This window comes from Phyllopteryx taeniolatus, chromosome 1 (genome assembly GCF_024500385.1).
Source record: "Phyllopteryx taeniolatus isolate TA_2022b chromosome 1, UOR_Ptae_1.2, whole genome shotgun sequence".
NCBI lineage: Eukaryota > Metazoa > Chordata > Actinopteri > Syngnathiformes > Syngnathidae > Phyllopteryx > Phyllopteryx taeniolatus.
Window position 1 is genome coordinate 1877569 of NC_084502.1, and position 14760 is coordinate 1892328.

General features: G+C 41.0%; 1 protein-coding gene across 6 annotated transcripts in view; it reads right to left on the reverse strand.

The window, feature by feature from the left end:
* Positions 1–2368: 2368 nt before the first annotated feature.
* tead3a (TEA domain family member 3 a) overlaps positions 2369–14760 on the reverse strand; it is a 29826-nt gene continuing 17434 nt past the window's right edge. The window contains exons 5-16 of one of the 6 annotated variants that reach the window (XM_061792321.1): positions 14147–14211; positions 13938–14000; positions 13764–13826; positions 11589–11600; positions 10953–11063; positions 10807–10850; positions 10646–10707; positions 9851–9984; positions 9592–9762; positions 9206–9346; positions 8966–9118; positions 2369–5334 (exon numbers count right to left, since the gene is read on the reverse strand). In XM_061792321.1, the coding sequence (XP_061648305.1) occupies positions 5221–5334; positions 8966–9118; positions 9206–9346; positions 9592–9762; positions 9851–9984; positions 10646–10707; positions 10807–10850; positions 10953–11063; positions 11589–11600; positions 13764–13826; positions 13938–14000; positions 14147–14211 (1133 nt within the window). In that variant the 3' untranslated portion in view covers positions 2369–5220. The remainder of the gene's footprint in view (positions 5335–8965; positions 9119–9205; positions 9347–9591; positions 9763–9850; positions 9985–10645; positions 10708–10806; positions 10851–10952; positions 11064–11588; positions 11601–13763; positions 13827–13937; positions 14001–14146; positions 14212–14760) is intronic. The other 5 variants (XM_061792580.1, XM_061792493.1, XM_061792403.1 and 2 more) reach the window with 5 other exon arrangements.

The window sequence follows — 14760 nt, forward strand, 5'->3', positions numbered from 1 at the left end:
TGATGTGTGATGTAATAATAGTAAAGGAATCAATACTGATATACAGGGACTGTCTAAACAAAGGTCAAACTGACCCAGGAATGTGATTGCAATGAGAAACAAGTGTTTAACGATTGCTGTTGGAGCAGTCACCTCAAACACATCACTCTCACTGGGGCGAGGTCACACATGCAAGCTTTACAAGTGGCTGAAGAAGGTTGTCAGAGGGGAGGCCGCCTACCTTCGTGGCTTCGGCGCGCCTGTCTTCTTTTCGGCGTGCGCAGGAGCTTCTTTTGTCGACGGCAAAAGTGGCAGCAGCAAAGCTGACGACGGTTCTAGCAAGCCAAACAATATGCTGGTGGGGGACGTTTTGAGGCCTGAAAGCATCCGAAGAACTTAAGAATGGCTAATAATTAAAGAGGACGATGTGGTCGAGGGGAATTTTTGCTCATATCGGGGCCTGGCTTGCCCAAATCGTGTGTCTGAACAATCCGGATTTTATATCGGTTTGACTAGAGATGCTCACACAATTTAGTAGCGGGTGATGTTGACTTATGTATTTGAAGACAAAGGGCTGAAAATGTTCTCGAGAAAGGTTGTCAGAAAGTACGCGGGGTGTTTTTAGAGCACGTCCTGCTATAGCAGCCATCAATGGCGAAAGACAAGCCCGTTGTTGGCCACAGTAGGATTCTCTCCTTCCCTATACGCAAGACTTCAGATTTGGTTTCTTCGAGGACTTTGGGTTCACCGATGCTGCCATTCTATTAGCTCCGACTATTGGGGTCCAATTAGGAACCTCTTCCTCAGTTGGACAAGACCTGAAGTCTGACGAGGTTTTCTAGCCACTGTGAAATGGAGATGCCGTCATTTGGCCTTGAGGGCGACTCCTCACATTCCCTTGAAATTGCCGGTCCATACTTGTAACGCTGAACACTTTTACTCTTGCCGCTCCATGCCCCTTTTTGAGTGAAACTCTCGCAGGTAGACAGACGTGAGGTGACGTAGCCTCTCTCACTTCTGCATTCCACCTCTCGAAAACACATTTTGTGTCCGAACTGTAACGTTCCATGTGCAGCTCTATGAGAAACCATGATAATATTCGGATGAAAAGAAGCAAGTTGTTACTTGTTCGGCTTGGGCTTCAGTTACGTTCGGATCTTGTGAGATTGAAACACCAGACAACAATTGTGAGTTTAGGTTGACCTTCGGTGTTGTGACGGGTCATCATGACTCACTGCTTTGTGAGTTTCTTCTCCACCCATTTTCTTTCTTTCTGCTGTCTTAGATAGTAAACTAATAATTACTCACTGTACACAAGTTTCTCCTCCTTTCCAACAAAGTTCACGACTGTCAGTTTTCCCCTTCCCCTACACGCTTGGTTTCAATCTCGAGCAAACCATTAATGCTATTCAAAGTCAGACGAAGATTATGTTGGCGAGGAGGAACAGGTCATGGCACGAGCAAGCTTTGCAAAGACGACGAGGAGAGAAAAAAAAATTAAACAGTCATGTGAGCGCATAACCGGATTGTTTTTTAGTTACATTTGTGCAAGTGTACATTTTCCCACCACACCCTTCACACCTGCAAAGCAACAACTGAATGTTATGTCTGTAAAGTTCCAGTGCTTTAACAATGGGCGTCATTATGGATGCTTACAACAGCTCAAAGGCCAAATTGTTTCACATGAGGTTGAAAACTATTTAGCCTTAAAACAATAATAATAATAATCCACAGTAACTGCCATTTAAGCCAAATGTCTATACTAGTGATTCTTGTAGTGTGGTATGCAGTCTCCCTCTAGTGGTACATGAAGGAATCACTGCCTGAATACAATTCAGTTGTATTTAACTTAGTTCAATATGTCTGCATTCGAGCTTTATGAACTTTGTTTTTACACATTTAGGTCAAATTGCATTCAACTTGTGCAGTACATTTCAATAGATTCATTCAAAAACGTTTTAAACTTTCCTACATTCAAGCATAGTTAATGTTTAAACTGTTAAGAGTGGCGTACAAGAATATTACCTATTCAGTACTGTACTTTTTAGGCTTTATGATAAACTTAAAGTACAACTGACCATGTGACGGTGTACAAATATTTGTAAGCATTACCATATTAGTCAGCCAGTTGCTTGGCAGGTTTATGTACAGTAGACGTTTAAGCGTTCAGTAAATGAGAGGCAACAGTGCCACCTAGCAGATGTAATGCGCTGTGCATGTTGTACAAGCAGCTTGATTCTTGAACAAGTGCTCTTTGCTGCATTTCGAATAAAACCCTTCAATTACACACACACACAGATTTCAAATACGGCATTAAATGACACATTTTCACAGCCTGGACATTTGTAATCCAAAGGTTACTTGAAGAACTGGAACAGTACTTGGTGGGTCCTGCAAACACCATGATTGATTTTATTGGCATAGCCCAAGAGGCACATAATCAAATGTACTTCATGAGCAGATGTGAATACAGACAGGAATACGGCAAAAACGGCGGCACGTTGGCTCAGCGATTGTGGCTATTGACGAGTGAAAGTGCTGGCTCAAACTTTCATGGTGCCAATACAAAAACACACATCATTGTCACCGTTCACATCATTGATAATCCTGCTAGTAGTTGAGGGTATGATAGTCAACTAACAGGTGTTGCTAAATAATGCTTAAGTGTACAGAGAGGCTAAGACATTCCACAGAGCAAAACAAAACGCAAGTGTCAGTTTAGAGGACTTTACCCCAGTGCACTGTGGGTTACCGTAACACGGACTGTACCATGCTGGCATACGTTAAAAAAAAAATAAAAAAAAAAATAAAAAGACTTTTAGAGTATTAGCTCGTGTTGATAAAAAGATCATTTGCTTTTACAAAAAAAAGTATATTTCACTCATTTTGGCTTATAAAAAGTACCATTAAAAATGTAGTGTACACGTCCTATACAGTGCGTCAGTGCTCCTCAGGTCAGGGCTTTATGAAAGCACATTTGAATCCCAACTCACACGGAGGTAGAAATAATGCAGCAAAAGCAAATAAACATCCATCCATTTCCTTTACCGCTTATCCTCACTAGGATCGCGGGCTGCTGGAGCCTATCCCAGCTATCTTCGGGCGGGAGGCGGGGTACACCCTGAACCGGTCGCCAGCCAATCGCAGGGCACATAGAAACAAACAACCATTCGCACTCACATTCACACCTACGGGCAATTTTAGAGTCTTCAATCAACCTCGCACGCATGTTTTTGGGATGTGGGAGGAAATCGGGGTGCCCGGAGAAAACCCACTCAGGCACGGGGAGAACATACAAACCCCACACAGGCGGGGCCGGGAATTGAACCCTGGTCCCCAGAACTGTGAGGCAGATGCGCTAACCAGTCATTCACCGTGCTGGTGCAAATAAACAGTCCGGGGAATTATCTTCCTTTCAAAACGCCGACGCATTCGCGTCAATGACTTTGTGGCCAGAAAGACTAAAGCAATCTTGAACACTTGCTTTAGATTTGTTCTTTTCTTACTCCCAATCAACTCTTAAAAGGGACTATTCAACACTATTTGTTCCATTCAGAATTTGAATTCCCATCTTCTCATGTATCATCATTCTCCAAACTTGTGCACTTTTGACTGATTCAGGTTATCGTGTCATTAGAGACAGAACAGCTGAAGACAGTTATGGTAGTTACGATAAGAGTGATGAAATAGAAAAAAGAAAAAAAATCTACAGTGGCTATATAAAGTTTACACACCCGTTTAAATGCCAGATTTTTGTGACATAAAAAAAATGAGACCAAGATAAATAATTTCAAAACTTCACCATTAATGTGACCTATAGCCTGTACAACTCAAATGAAAACAAAAAGAAAATCTTTGAAAAGGAAAATAAAAATAAATGAGATAATGTGGTTGCAAAAGTGAGCACACCCTCTAATAACTTTCCTGACAATTTTTGAGTCACTTTTGCCAACACAGGCCATGGTCAACAGAGAGCTTCCACAGCCTCAGAGGGATGTCTTAGTGGAAAGACATCCGTCAGGTGAAGGGTACAAAAGAATTTCCAAGGAATAAAAAAATAATAAAAAAGACGGCCATCATCAAGTGGAGAACATTGCACTACTGAGAACTGCATATCCAAAATTCCAAAATTGATGAAAAGACAATCAGAAAATTCATCAAGGAGATTACCAAGAGGCCGACCGCGAAAACGAAGGAGCGGCAGGAACGTCTGGCAAGTAGTGGCTGTTCAGTACATGAGACAAACATTGCCCGTCTTCTTGATATGTCAGGGCTGGTAAAATGGAAGCCTTATCTTACAAACAAAAACATTCACACCCCGCTACATTTTGCAAAACCACACTTGAAATCACCCAAACACACGTGGGCAAATTTGTTATGGTCCGATAAATCCAAAATTTTACATTTTGGCCATAATTCCAAAGGGCAGAGTTTGACAAACACAACACGGCTTAGCACCAAAACGCCGCCAAACCTACAGTGAAGCATGATGGCAGCCTCATAATTGGGGCTGTTTTTCTGCAGCTGGGCCTTAGTCAAAGTGGAGGGAATTATGAACAGTTCACAAATACCAGTCAGTGTTAGCACAAAACCTTTACGCTTCTGCAAGAAAGCAAAAAAAAAAGTCACGAAAAGACAGTAAACATCTAAACATTACTTGAGGTTAATGAAAGGGGACTTGATATTTGAATTCAACAGCCGTCAATGGCAGTGAATGAGTTAACAGAAGTTGGAATTTGACTGCTTGCTTCCAAACACAGCCACAACCCAGGGTGTGCACACTTTTGCAACCACACGATCACAGTTTGCTTATTTTTAGCTTCCCCTCACGAAAATGTTTGAACTGGGGTGTTTAGACCTTTATACCCAGTGTAAATTCAAAGTCACCGCTCACTCTAAATTAAGTCAACGACACGTCGGCTTTGCTGGCAATGACCTCGAACGCATCACCACTCAGATCTGCTCACTTTAAACCAACTAAAATGCTTCAGCACTTTTCTTTCAGAGGCTAGTTATTCTTTGTGAACATGTATAAACAAGGACAACAGAACATGAACAGATTTACACTTTGTTTTGACTTTAGTGTTTCAAATTGCGTGATCTGCTTATGACCGCACTTTGCAGTGATGGGGAGGCGTACACTGTTTGTGTGTGTGAGAATCTGTTTTCTTGAGCTGAAAATGGCTGACTGATGCAACACAGGTAAGACAGTCGGGACAGTCTTTGCGCGCCCATTACGCGCTAGTCGTTAACTAGTCGGTAAACGTGGTACTGTGCTCCGTGTTCACTGGTGGAAACTTCAAACACAAAAGCGAAACACAACAGAGTCTCCTGAGTTTCTCTGTTGGACACCACCTGGTGGACGATAAGGAAAAAGCGTAGGTCAGAACATGACTAACGGCCAGCGACAGTAACCTAATCTTGTATAATCACAATCTATAATAATACAGTAGCACCTCTCAAATCAAATGACTCAAAGCTAGGACAAGTCGCAATTCGACCAATTATTTTCTTGCTGTTATCCTTTTTCGTTTTGTTGTGTATTTCAGTCCGAGCATGCCATAGACCTTTTCACACAGCGCTTGGTTTTTGTGGGGTTCACCGTGGGGCAGGGCGTACGATGTGGTAAGCGGGGGAGACGTTACAAGTGAAGCATGTGTGCCTATGCTATATTTTATTCATAGCTGGAGGGTTTAAATAATATTGATTAATCAGTACATTGCAATATTACCCTCCCCAATTTAACATCGATTCTGTAAATCCTATGAATCGATTCACCTCCTGGTCAGTAGGTGTGCTTTGCATTCATCCAGAACACAGGAAATAGACAAAAGTATCGTCTTTTTTAAGCTGGGCTTGGCAGCATTTTGATTTTAATTACAATTTCCAAGAGGAAATAAATACTATTTAAGTTTACATGAGCTTTTAGTGTTTACAGAAGTGTTTTTTTTTTTTTTTTTTTTTTTTTTTTTTTAAACATTTTTGTTATTGTGCACATTTTTATTTTCTAGTTTAATTGCTCAAAAATGTGAGCTAACATATTACAATGTATGTTAACATGAGCATGGAAATAAATCTTTAAAAACTGTCAACAAGTACTCTATTCGTGTATTTCTACTTCTTACTGAATTGGCATTGGAAAAATTAATATTGAATCATGAGATTGTTAACAATACCCAGACCAATTTGGGGCAAATTTTGGTATTGTTAAAATGTTAACTGTAAGTGACGGTAAGTCATTGGTCTTGTGTCCAAAAGCTTGAGACACCGCATTTGTAATTACAGAGATGCCAACCTATAGAAATTCACTTCCAGAACAATTTGTCCAAATTTGCCTGAATTTCCAGATTTTCAAAATTTGGTCAAGAACAATACAGCGGGACAGTTGTTGCACTATATGTTTCAATAGGATAAAAATAATTCTACATACTGTTCAATTGCACATCATAAGAAAGATTATTAAAATTAGATTAATCCAATTTCAAAGTCAATGAAAACTCTACTTTGCAAATAAACAAAACTGTTGATAGATTGAATTTGTTAGTTTATGCATGGAAAATAGTTTAGATTTCCATTTTGTGAAATGTACTTGTATAAGTCTTCTCTGAAATGCTATTTATATTATATATGTATATTTCATATTTTCCCATTGCGTGAGCGCGTGGGTGGGGTGACAGTGGCGTAATAAAATAACATGTCTCCAAGCAGCTTTTTTTCATCTTTTTAAAAAAAATAATACAATGTTTATTTCATCAAATTCATTTATGAAATTTTCATCAGAGTGGCTGGACACAGCGCCGTATTGGCCGGTAATGTCGGACGTTGGACCTCCCCCCTCCAAATATCCGGAACAATCGGTGTTACTGCCATAAGTCAGTGTTAAGTGATTTCCGTAATAAAATACTGACATTCTGTAACATTTGGCTGCTCTGTAATTATTATTTCCTCCACTATCTCCATGTTGTTTACTGTACAACTCCGTCAACGTCTCGAGCAGATTTCATGCTGAAATCTCTACCTCTCCTATTGGACGTGTTGCCTGCTACAGTGCAATGCTGTCAGAATTGAACTCCCCCCCCCCCCCCCCCAAACAGCAGCAGCACATGCACAATGAATGGGTTGGTTGACAGCGCACTGCAGTGTGAAAAGGACATAACTGGTCACAAAGCTAACAGTCATTTCATTTCTTAAATATTTTTACTGAATTTATGAGGAGAAGAAAGATGTACAGTGGGCACGGAAAGTATTCAGACCCCCTTAAATTTTTCACTCTTTGTTATATTCCAGCCATATGCTAAAATCATTTAAGTTTGTTCTTTTCCCTCATTAATGTACACAGTACCCCATATTGACAGAAAAAAATGGTTTAGATTTTTGCAGATTTATTAAAAGAAAACTGAAATATCACATTGCCATAAGTATTCAGATCCTTTGCTGTGACACTCATATTTAACTCTGGTGCTGTGTCCATTTCTGCTGATCATGTTTGAGATGGTTCTACACCTTCAATGGAGGCCAACTGTGTTTGATTATACTGATTGGCCTTGATTAGGAAAGCCACACACCCGTCTATATAAGCCATTACAGATAACAGTGCATGTCAGCGCAAATGAGAATCATGAGGTCAAAGAACTGCCTGAAGAGCTCAGAGACTGTGGTAAGAGACAGATATGGCCAAGGTTACAAATAAATTTCTGCTGCACTTAAGGTTCCTAAGAGCACAGTGGCCTTCCTTAAATGGAAGACGTTTGGGACGACCAGAACCCTTCCTAGAGCTGGCCGTGCGGTCAAACTGAGCAATCGGGGGAGAAGCGCCTTGGTGAGAGCGGTAAAGAAGAACCCAAAAATCACTGTGGATAAGCTCCAGAGATGCAGTCGGGAGATGGGAGAAAGTTCTAGAAAGTCAACCATTACTGCAGCCTTCTACCAGTCGGGGCTTTATGGCAGAGTGGCGCTGACGGAAGGCTCTCCTCAGTGCAAGACACCTGAAAGCCTGCATGGAGTTTGCTAAAAACACCTGAAGGACTCCCAAGATGGTGAGAAATAAGATTCTCTGGTCTGAGGAGATCAAGATAGAACTTTTCGGCCTTAATTCTAAGTGGTATGTGCGGAGAAAACCAGGCACTGCTCATCACCTGTCCAATACAGTCCCAACAGTGAAGCATGGTGGTGGCAGCATCTTGCTGTGGGGGTGTTTTTTAGCAGCAGGAACAGGATCACTGGTTGCAATCGAAGGAAAGATGAATGCGGCCAAGTACAGTGATATCTGGGACGAAAACCTTCTCCAGAGTGCTCAGGACCTCAGACTGGGCCAAAGGTTCACCTTCCAACAAGACAAGGACCCTAAGCACACAGCTAAAACAACGAAGGAGTGGTTTCAAAACAACTCTGTGACTGTTCCTGAATGGCCCAGCCAGAGCCCTGACTTAAACCCAATTGAGCATCTCTGGAGAGACCTGAAAACGGCTGTCCACCAACTTGCACCATCCAACCTGACAGAACATCATTCCCAAAAAGACTCATGGCTGTATGAGCTCAAAAGGGTGCGTCTACTAAATACTGAGCAAAGGATCTGAATACTTATGGCTGTGTGATATTTCAGTCTCTTTTTTAATAAATCTGTAAAAATGTCAACAATTCCATTTTTTTCTTTCAATATGGGGTGCTATGTGTACATGAATGAGGAAAACAAATGAACTTAAATGATTTTAGCAAATGGCTATAATAGACTGAAAAATTTAAGGGGGTCTGAATACTTTCTGTAGCCACTGTAGTTTTCCCCCCTAAAAGGGACATGTTCAATTTTCTGAGCAGATGTACTCTGAGTATATGACAATATAACAAATGGATGATCACACAGTGGGTGTGGTTATTTACCAGTGAAAAGTGGTGACTCCAACTATGATGGTGTAAAAACTAACACACTCGTTACTCTTGTAATCTTGCTACCAGCATTAACTCCACACTACCAGCCACATGTACCAACCTGTAGTATGGTGAAGTTCTCCAACACGCTGTTCATCATATATTTCTCTGGTAGATGTTTGAGTTTGTGGATGAAGTTGATCATATATTCACACATAGGTGAACGATGGATGCGGAACACAAACTTGCCTCCCTCCGTATGTGCGTATTCTGTCTGAGGTGTGTGGGGAGAAAGAGCGCTGACAACTTGCTGCCGTTTTGATAGTTACTTGGATTGAAAGTGGTTTCTAGCTTTGCTTACCTCAACCTTCTCCACCACCTGTTTGCCAAATGAGCAGACCTTTGTCGAGACACTGATTGTGATATTCTCTGTTCCACTGTACTGGCTACTCACGCCATAGAATGCACTGGAACCTTCCTCGAGATCACTGTTCAGATCTGCCTAAAAATACATTAGCAAAATGTAGCTCTTTTACAATGTGGACTATTATAGAACTAAAACTACAAACTGTCCCAAATGTCATCAGTATGTGAATGAGTGCTCTGTAAATTGCAACTTTTCCTCCCCCATGTGGAAGAGCAGGGTATAACCTCACAAAGCACTCACATGAAACCTTTTTGGTATGAAAATAGTAAGTATCCCATTTTGTATTTTTGCTCAGTCCTATGGCAGTGAAGACTACTAACCCAGAACTTGACAAGAAAGAAAGCATTGTGGGGCCCTTTTTCATACAGCTCCTTCAGGCCTCCTTTCTTCTCGGAGAACTTGTCGTAAATCTGCCTGACATCTATTGACTCCAGTACAGGGTCACTGTAGCTGGGGTTGGATGGGCCAATATGCACAAACAGATGCTTATACTGCAAGAAGAGACAATCAAAATGGTAAGAAGGAAAGGGAAACAAGTAGAAAAGATGGACCTGAACATCCATTGACGATGGACTGTACCATCTCTCTGTCTTTCTGAGTCTCCATAAAAGCAGAGTACTCCAGAAGCCGTAGTTTCGCCGAGGAAATGGTTCTGTCCTTCCAAACAGGAGCTGCGATTGCTGCCGGGCGAGGGGGAGGCAGGGGCTCATAGCCTGCCAAACAGATGAAAACGTGTTGCCGTTAACCTTACATTTTCCGTCATAAATAAGGCACCGTCGTGGTAAATCTCTTAGTAAATTCAATACAGAAGAGAAGAACAAAGTACAGTACAGCAATGAAAGATAAGGTGTGATACATGAGTAAGGATTTTTAAAATCTTAAAGGTTTATCTATGACTGAACCCACAGAAAGATTTATATAAAAAAAAATCTGTCATTTAATGGTTTTGTTGATATTGTGAGTGGTGTACTCCATTCAACACACAAATATTCTATTCCACCACCGATCTAAAAAAAAAAGAAAAAAAAAAAAGTCCTTCGAGGCAGAAATCTCACGTGATCTCACAAAATCAAAGACGAGCAGTCCCTTCCGGGTATGCGCCGATGTTTGCAGAGTGTTTCTGAAGGGACCGGAGGCGGGCGCGTTGAAGGATACTTCTTGCCGTCTGGGGAACCCACTTGTATACAAAAAAGCGACATCCGGTAACATGCTCGTTTCTATTTGAACCCACTTCCTTGTTCCTGAGTCGGGCGCTTCTTTGATTGGCTACATTCTGTTTCATGTCACAATGCCACCCACACGGGGCAATTTTACATGCCATGCCATGTACTGCCCTACAGTACAGTTATGCAGAGTTTGATCTTTTGTACTTACTGACAGGTGCAGGAACAGGCGCTGCTAGTGTTGTGTATGGTGGCTGTGCAAAGGGCTTGATGCTAAAAGAAAAGGCAAGATTAAGAAACTGTACAAATTTCAGCTGGCAAGATTCTCTGATTGCACTTCAAGCGACCGTGTCAGGCAAAAGGGATGCTTACTCCTGAGAATGCCCAGGCTGTCCTGGCACGTGGCCGGGCCAAAACTAGACCAAAGAAAAGAGCGCAGAGGGGATATAGCAAACTTTATTAGCGAGTCTTTTATCCAGATGTGTGAGTGCTGTTAAGTTTGATGTGTGTCTTCTTACCCTGACTGGTGGAGGGAAAGAAGCTTGGCTTTTCATCACACTTGCAGACACAATCTGAGCTGATGAAAGGTTGGCCACTGTCTGTAGTGCTTTGTCTTTGGAAACCTGGTCCTTAACATGGACAAGAACAAAAATAATGTTGTTCCGCCTTGACAAATCCAGAGATATTAAGTCAACATGACAAAGAGTGACACTCATGGCCACTCCTGACAGCAAGCCAGCTTGCATACACGATACTCCATCCATCCATTTTATATACAGCTTGAAGCTTATCCAAATGTATATGGGTCTGCTTGTAGTGATGGCCAGAAACTCACACTCACACCTAAAAGGTCATTTTAAGTCTTCAAATAACCAAACATGCATGTCTTCAAATACTTCAGCATGATGCAATAACTACGAGGGATCCAGAACAGAGTGCAAAGCAGATACAGTGAGATGCCAAAGCCATAGGTGCTAGTAGAGAAAACTGCAGCCGCCACCATGACTGTACTAAAGCCACTTCAAATAAATAAATAAATATATATTAGCAGATATTTTGTATGCAGAAGTTGCACTGCATTGAGGGCAAGTGTTAACTGTGAAGCCAAATTAAGCACAAAAGCAGAATGCTGTAATAGTATGACCAAAACTTACCAAGTTCATGGCCTATGGCAAAGAAGAAATGTCAAATTAAAAATTCAGCAGTCCCAATTAAGAGTCAAGGGGAATTGCCGTGCTATACTTAACATATACGCTATTATCCAACAAATGTTAAACCAAAATACATTATTAAAATGATAGGATATGTGACTGTCATCTAAGATTATAACAGAAAACAGAGCACTAACAGGTACTTTAATATATTTGACTGACAAAGCATGTTGTGACAGGACATGGTAAAACCACACAAAAACTCTAAACCAGGAAAGATCTTAAAAGCTGAGGGAAATGTCCAAGAGCGTGAACATGAAGAACATTACAAGCAGAAAAAATTCCAAGAATTCATGAATGATGAGGGCTCATCAAAACTTCCCCGCGCATTTCCGCGTATGCATGCTGGGTCATGTGACACTTTGGTCAGCCAAGCCAGCAACTGAATCTCATACAACAAGTACTTGTGCATTATCAAAAAAAAATAACAACAAAAAACAAAAGTTTGCCAACACAGACTTCGAAACACCAACATAAATTCAGAGTGGATGACTCGAGAAAATGGAAATAAAACGGGCAGGAGAACCTAAAAAATAGTTAAGCTGTGATGACCTGAGAAATGTTTTAAAAGACTTTACACCGATTTTATCGCCCGATAATTAGCTTTTTAAGCTGATCGGCTTCAAGGTCATAATTCGCTGATCCGATCAATGACGTCATTGATCGTCTCCGCAAAAGACATTGACTCCGCGTCGCCATCGTGCACAGTATATTTGAATCCAAAAGCTAGTTTATTTTTAGCCTTGTCGTGTGTCTTTTGACGTAGTACTGTAAATGTCTTGACGGCCAAGAAAGCTATTAAAAAAAAAAAAAAAAACATCAGCGGTGTGGGACAGACAACACGTAATGCCGGATCAGACAAGACAAATTTGCTCTTTCATGATGTCAGACTGCTGCAATAAAATCTTGTATTCCGATACCACCACATCCCATTTTTTACGATCCCTGGGCTTTATCTTGTCAAATCAAATGCGACCGGATACACTCATTACCATGCCGACGACAACAAGAGTGGATCGCGCCGACTGTATTATGAAGACAAAATGGGGGGGAAAAACGTGTTGGTGGTCACCGGTGCTCAGGACAGGAGAGGATGTTTGTTTAAGGCTTGCTTGAGGTATGTTTACGTACTTTGAATATGATACGACTCGCAAGCAAGCAACAAAAATGTTATGTAGCCTAGCAAGCTAGTGCTAGCGCTAACGGTTGTACGTAAACATGCCGCCGTTCTGTCGAATCATGCTCTAAAGATTCGGTGTGGGTGAAGTAATTTAATTACAATAAAGTAATTTAATTATAGTAAGTTAGCACCCGTTATTTCTGTCACGTTGTAATGTTGGTTTGACCTGACTGATTAGAATACACGATCTGACTAGAGCAGTGATTTCCAACCTTTATGGAGCTAAAGGAACATTTTACAATTGAAAAATCTCACGGCACACCAACAAACAAAAGTCACAAAAAGTGGATACATTAATTACTGTATGTACTCCCTGCCATCTAATAGAAGACAATTCATATGTTCTGTCTGTCATTATGCCTCATTGTTATAAATAGAGGAACAAAGATACATTATTTATTGTAAATATAATTTTTGGAGTAATTAAGTACACAAGTATATACAGTAAATGAACAGGTCATTGAAATAGACACATTGCTTCAGCTTGTGATCGGATCGGTGATCGTTATTATTTTTTTTAAACTCGCTGATTGGCCCCAAAAATCCTGATCGCGTAAAGCTCAATTTTTAACTGACCATATATGCACTCAACCCATTCAGCTGTTAATGGACAAAGTCGGAACATACTGAATTACAATAGATCCAAACCAAATCTTATTGACATTAAGGCCCATTAACAATCTATATCAACGTCAAAGCCCCAATAATGGTATTCAAAGTCTCAAAGGCCCGTCATGCACTAATTATTCCCTATTCTCTTCCCTTACAGTGCTTTATATTTAGAAATTTGTTCCCCAAGTTCAATGTAGCAAAAAAAGGTTATTTCCCTGACAAAAAGGACATGCCAGTCAACCTCGACTCATCGAAAGGGTTGACGTGGATTGGGTTGGCAGGCAGAGCAGAGACGGAAGCATGGCAGCGTCACCGAGTGAGTGTACCTTCAGCTTAGAGTGAATCTCACGAGACTTTCGTTTGGCCAAGACTTGCAGGTGACTAGAGACCTGAAGGCGGGTGTAAAGGTAGGAAGGAAGGCAGCGAAGAGGATAGGAGGAAAAGAAAAATACAACAGAACATCAGCACAGAGGGATGAAGTTACTCCGGCGAGTGCCCACCTTGATGCTCGCCTGGTATTCGCGCACCCTCTTGCGGGCCAGAACCTGAATGTGACTAGACACCTATTTGCCAGGGTTAATATTAGAAAAGACAGAACATTTTTACAAGGACGAGCTATGTTTTTGTTCTTTTTTTAAACTTGTGTGGATACACAACAATAAAAGATGGCTCATAGTTTGCAGCGTTGTAAGTGATGTGGTGTTCGTACCTGTTTGCGTGTGCGTGTCTTTCCTGTCCGAAGCTTAATATAGCGAGCTATCAGCTCATTTCGACCTAGAGGTGAGAAAGAGAAATGATAATCACAATGGCACTCATCCTTGAAGCGCGAATGTTGTCCAACAGAAAACAACTGGTTTATACAGTACTTAGAATTTTATGTTATCTTTCAAAGCCACTCATTCATCCTCTTCTTTGCAAGAATGTTTTGCTTTTCTCTGTTACCTTACAGGAACACAAAAAAGAAATTGTCAGGCTTGGGCAAGTTTGTCAGACTGCCAAACTGCAGGAAATTCTGAAGTCGGTCACGATGACAACAACCAGCACACTGTTTAAAGTAAAACCTTTTAATTTTAATGTAGATTTATTTTTTTGCCAGAACTTCGGCTTTAGTCAAGCTAGAGGGACTTATGAACAGTTCCAAATAATCCATTAAGATGTGTACGAAACTTCCCGGCATCGTCATGATGGGGGCAACTTTAGCACTTGAACTTTAGTCAAAATACACCCGTTTGAGGCTGGAGCATTAACTGTAGTTGATACATTCTTAGGTTTAGTGACTACAGTATATGAATAACTAAAAATAGCTTTAAAAAAAAAAGACAC